General features: G+C 49.3%; 1 protein-coding gene across 1 annotated transcript; it reads left to right on the forward strand.

The window, feature by feature from the left end:
- Positions 1-407: 407 nt before the first annotated feature.
- Positions 408-3572, forward strand: LOC128739554 (protein TsetseEP-like; the record flags this gene model as incomplete). Its single annotated transcript, XM_053835048.1, has 2 exons — positions 408-417; positions 2563-3572. Coding segments are annotated over exons 1-2 (1020 nt in total), but the record flags the coding sequence as incomplete, so codon positions are not given.
- Between the last annotated feature and the right edge of the window lie 961 nt (positions 3573-4533).

The raw sequence follows: 4533 nt of genomic DNA on the forward strand, positions 1-4533 counted from the left end.
GTAACCGGGCAACAACAACAATATTCACAATGCCACCAATGAAGCGCAGAGCTAAACCGGACACAAATTGTCGCAATTATGGTCGGATTAATGTGGTGCCAGAAAATGCACCGACCGAATAGGCAAAAAAAAATCAGAAATATTTACACGCAAATATATCACCACCAGTAGGATCATTAACTCCGATCGGGACGACAGGCTGTGATTTATTTGAACATAATAATTGATGTAGGTATATTCCACATATAATTTCCAACGCAACATTTTCGCTTATAAACAATAAAAATAGAATTATTCTATTCATTTACACCATGAATTGGTTTTTGGCATTCTTTGTTCACTTGGAATTTAGTCGAGTTTATGGACGAATTGCAACATAAATGAATGGAATCAGTTGATACATCAAAATGCTTACAGGTGAGTGTTATAGAAAATTATCCTTCCATATTCAATGGGTGCTTTTTCATGTGGTTACTAGATTTGTAACGAGCTTGTGAATAATTTGATATGACACACGTAATTAGCATAGTTTTTACGCTCGCCGGTACTGATATCTGCTTCATTGGCTCATGATATCATGAGTATTAAATGTATAATGATGTTTCTAACACACCAAAATATTAGGTATCTGTGAAATTGTTTCGTAGAAAACTTTAATCAATTCCACTTGCGAAAACTTTGACTTCTGCAATCGGGCAATAAAATTCCATTCACAACATCTACTAAGCTGCTGCTGGTTCTTAAAAGAACACCGAAAAGGAAACTGAAACACGCAAAGTAATCGATCAATCAATTTGGTATAATCCTAATAAACAACAATAAAGTTCGCTTTCTTTTAGAATTCGCCATTTGTGTCAGCGATTTGTTCTTTATGTGGTTTCATCTCGTCTCCTACAGCAGGACGCGGTACTGGTGGTACAGCAGGACGCGGTACTGGTGGTGACGACGGTGGTGGTGGTCAGATGACGAAGTATCGATGAACCGCACCGCACCGCACCGCTCACTGATCGAATTTCGCGTGACATGTTTGTCACGTCACGAGACTAACGCCCGACAAGCCCGAACAGCTGTTGTTATTTCCACTCGGTTGTCAATCGATTTGATTGCGTGACAAATTCGAACACTTTACCATGTGGCAGGGGATTTACGATGTTGCTGACGTTGCGTGCTGGTGTGATGAACAACAGATTCTACAGAGCTATATGCCGGAGACGTGGGCGAAGTACCGTCATTATGAGTGTGCTTGTCGGTAAGATGACATTTTAATTATTGAGTTTTACCGAGAATTTGGTTAGAGTATTTGGCTGGCTTAAAGTTTGCCGGTAAAATTACGGGTCGTAAGCCTTGACATATTATCAGACCGTCGACACCGAATCCTAGCAAATTTCTTAGCAGTTGTTTATGAGCCCACAGTTTATGGTGGGCCGGAAAATTATGACCTACCCAGCCGAACGAGGCCCGGCCACAAATTAGTCTACGACGAACGACATCGTTAAGTTTCCAGCATGCTAATGGCTTCAGTCATCTTCAAACATCACCATCACCAGCCAGCCAGCGCAATGGTTCGTCACATGAAACACTAATTGTCATCGATTATTTCCCATCAGTTAACAAATCAGCCTTATGGGGTGGGCTGGTTAGCAACGGATCTTCGGAAGCCCGCAAGCATTTCCCGAAAGCGAAATAATTACTCAACGTCAGTCAGTTGGTACGCCTCCGTACTGGGCAGAGCAGCGAAATCGGTCATGGTGAGTATCGGTTTTCTTCCGAGTAACTTTCTTCGCTCGCGCAGGGCCGGAAATGGGGGCAAAATTCGAGCACCGCCACCCGGCGTGAATTCTTTTGAAGATTTCCGTTCAACTGAGCCTTTGCTCTCTGCCTATCAGCCACCAGCTGCCGATTCAATGGACCATGGAGCGTGACGGAGACGATAAAAGCACATTATCTATTATTGTTTTACGCAATCTGACAAATTGATAAATGATTGAGCTCGCCGCATGTCGTCCTGAAATGGAACAGTCACAGGTTCCTATAGTCTCGCCCTTGCCAAGTCTTAAATGCTGCCATGAAAAGACACGTCGTGGTCGGCATTTGACCAAAATTGACAGAATGATTCCGCTCGATTGAACGACGACGACGACGACGACGAAAACTTTCGCTGAGTAAGCTGACATCTTAATTCGTGCTTGCTGGCTTCAAGCTTGAAGGCTTGAATAAATTGAAGTCATCTGTTCGTTTTGCATGTAAAGGCCAATTCGCCCAGGAAGGCGTAATTATTTAATAGCTTCACTGGATGCACCGGCAAATGCAAACATGATTTCTCGTGGGGTTGCGTCAACAACCGACTTGCACTAAATGAGTAAACAATCTTCAGGTTCACAACGAACCGCATGAATACGTGAGAAATATTCTGCTTCTGTTGTTGCAACTAACCGTTCGATGCAATCACTGGCGTCTCTAGGGTTAAAAACATTGGGGAATGTGCCTTCCCAAGTAACAATTACAGTTTTATTATACACGTATGACGGCTTTTATGTTCAAATTTGGTCCTCTTCAAACCAGAACCAGAACCAGAACCAGAACCAGAACCAGAACCAGAACCAGAACCAGAACCAGAACCAGAACCAGAACCAGAACCAGAACCAGAACCAGAACCAGAACCAGAACCAGAACCAGAACCAGAACCAGAACCAGAACCAGAACCAGAACCAGAACCAGAACCAGAACCAGAATCAGAACCAGAACCAGAACCAGAACCAGAACCAGAACCAGAACCAGAACCAGAACCAGAACCAGAACCAGAACCAGAACCAGAACCAGAACCAGAACCAGAACCAGAACCAGAACCAGAACCAGAACCAGAACCAGAACCAGAACCAGAACCAGAACCAGAACCAGAACCAGAACCAGAACCAGAACCAGAACCAGAACCAGAACCAGAACCAGAACCAGAACCAGAACCAGAACCAGAACCAGAACCAGAACCAGAACCAGAACCAGAACCAGAACCAGAACCAGAACCAGAACCAGAACCAGAACCAGAACCAGAACCAGAACCAGAACCAGAACCAGAACCAGAACCAGAACCAGAACCAGAACCAGAACCAGAACCAGAACCAGAACCAGAACCAGAACCAGAACCAGAACCAGAACCAGAACCAGAACCAGAACCAGAACCAGAACCAGAACCAGAACCAGAACCAGAACCAGAACCAGAACCAGAACCAGAACCAGAACCAGAACCAGAACCAGAACCAGAACCAGAACCAGAACCAGAACCAGAACCAGAACCAGAACCAGAACCAGAACCAGAACCAGAACCAGAACCAGAACCAGAACCAGAACCAGAACCAGAACCAGAACCAGAACCAGAACCAGAACCAGAACCAGAACCAGAACCAGAACCAGAACCAGAACCAGAACCAGAACCAGAACCAGAACCAGAACCAGAACCAGAACCAGAACCAGAACCAGAACCAGAACCAGAACCAGAACCAGAACCAGAACCAGAACCAAAACCAGAACCAGAACCAGAACCAGAACCAGAACCAGAACCAGAACCAGAACCAGAACCAGAACCTAGCCCTAGCCCTAGCCCTAGCCCTAGCCCTAGCCCTAGCCCTAGCCCTAGCCCTAGCCCTAGCCCTAGCCCTAGCCCTAGCCCTAGCCCTAGCCCTAGCCCTAGCCCTAGCCCTAGCCCTAGCCCTAGCCCTAGCCCTAGCCCTAGCCCTAGCCCTAGCCCTAGCCCTAGCCCTAGCCCTAGCCCTAGCCCTAGCCCTAGCCCTAGCCCTAGCCCTAGCCCTAGCCCTAGCCCTAGCCCTAGCCCTAGCCCTAGCCCTAGCCCTAGCCCTAGCCCTAGCCCTAGCCCTAGCCCTAGCCCTAGCCCTAGCCCTAGCCCTAGCCCTAGCCCTAGCCCTAGCCCTAGCCCTAGCCCTAGCCCTAGCCCTAGCCCTAGCCCTAGCCCTAGCCCTAGCCCTAGCCCTAGCCCTAGCCCTAGCCCTAGCCCTAGCCCTAGCCCTAGCCCTAGCCCTAGCCCTAGCCCTAGCCCTAGCCCTAGCCCTAGCCCTAGCCCTAGCCCTAGCCCTAGCCCTAGCCCTAGCCCTAGCCCTAGCCCTAGCCCTAGCCCTAGCCCTAGCCCTAGCCCTAGCCCTAGCCCTAGCCCTAGCCCTAGCCCTAGCCCTAGCCCTAGCCCTAGCCCTAGCCCTAGCCCTAGCCCTAGCCCTAGCCCTAGCCCTAGCCCTAGCCCTAGCCCTAGCCCTAGCCCTAGCCCTAGCCCTAGCCCTAGCCCTAGCCCTAGCCCTAGCCCTAGCCCTAGCCCTAGCCCTAGCCCTAGCCCTAGCCCTAGCCCTAGCCCTAGCCCTAGCCCTAGCCCTAGCCCTAGCCCTAGCCCTAGCCCTAGCCCTAGCCCTAGCCCTAGCCCTAGCCCTAGCCCTAGCCCTAGCCCTAGCCCTAGCCCTAGCCCTAGCCCTAGCCCTAGCCTTAGCCCTAGCCCTAGCCCTAGCCCTAGCCCTAGCCCTAGCCCTAGCCCTAGCC

Source organism: Sabethes cyaneus, chromosome 3 (genome assembly GCF_943734655.1).
Source record: "Sabethes cyaneus chromosome 3, idSabCyanKW18_F2, whole genome shotgun sequence".
Taxonomy (NCBI): Eukaryota; Metazoa; Arthropoda; class Insecta; order Diptera; family Culicidae; genus Sabethes; species Sabethes cyaneus.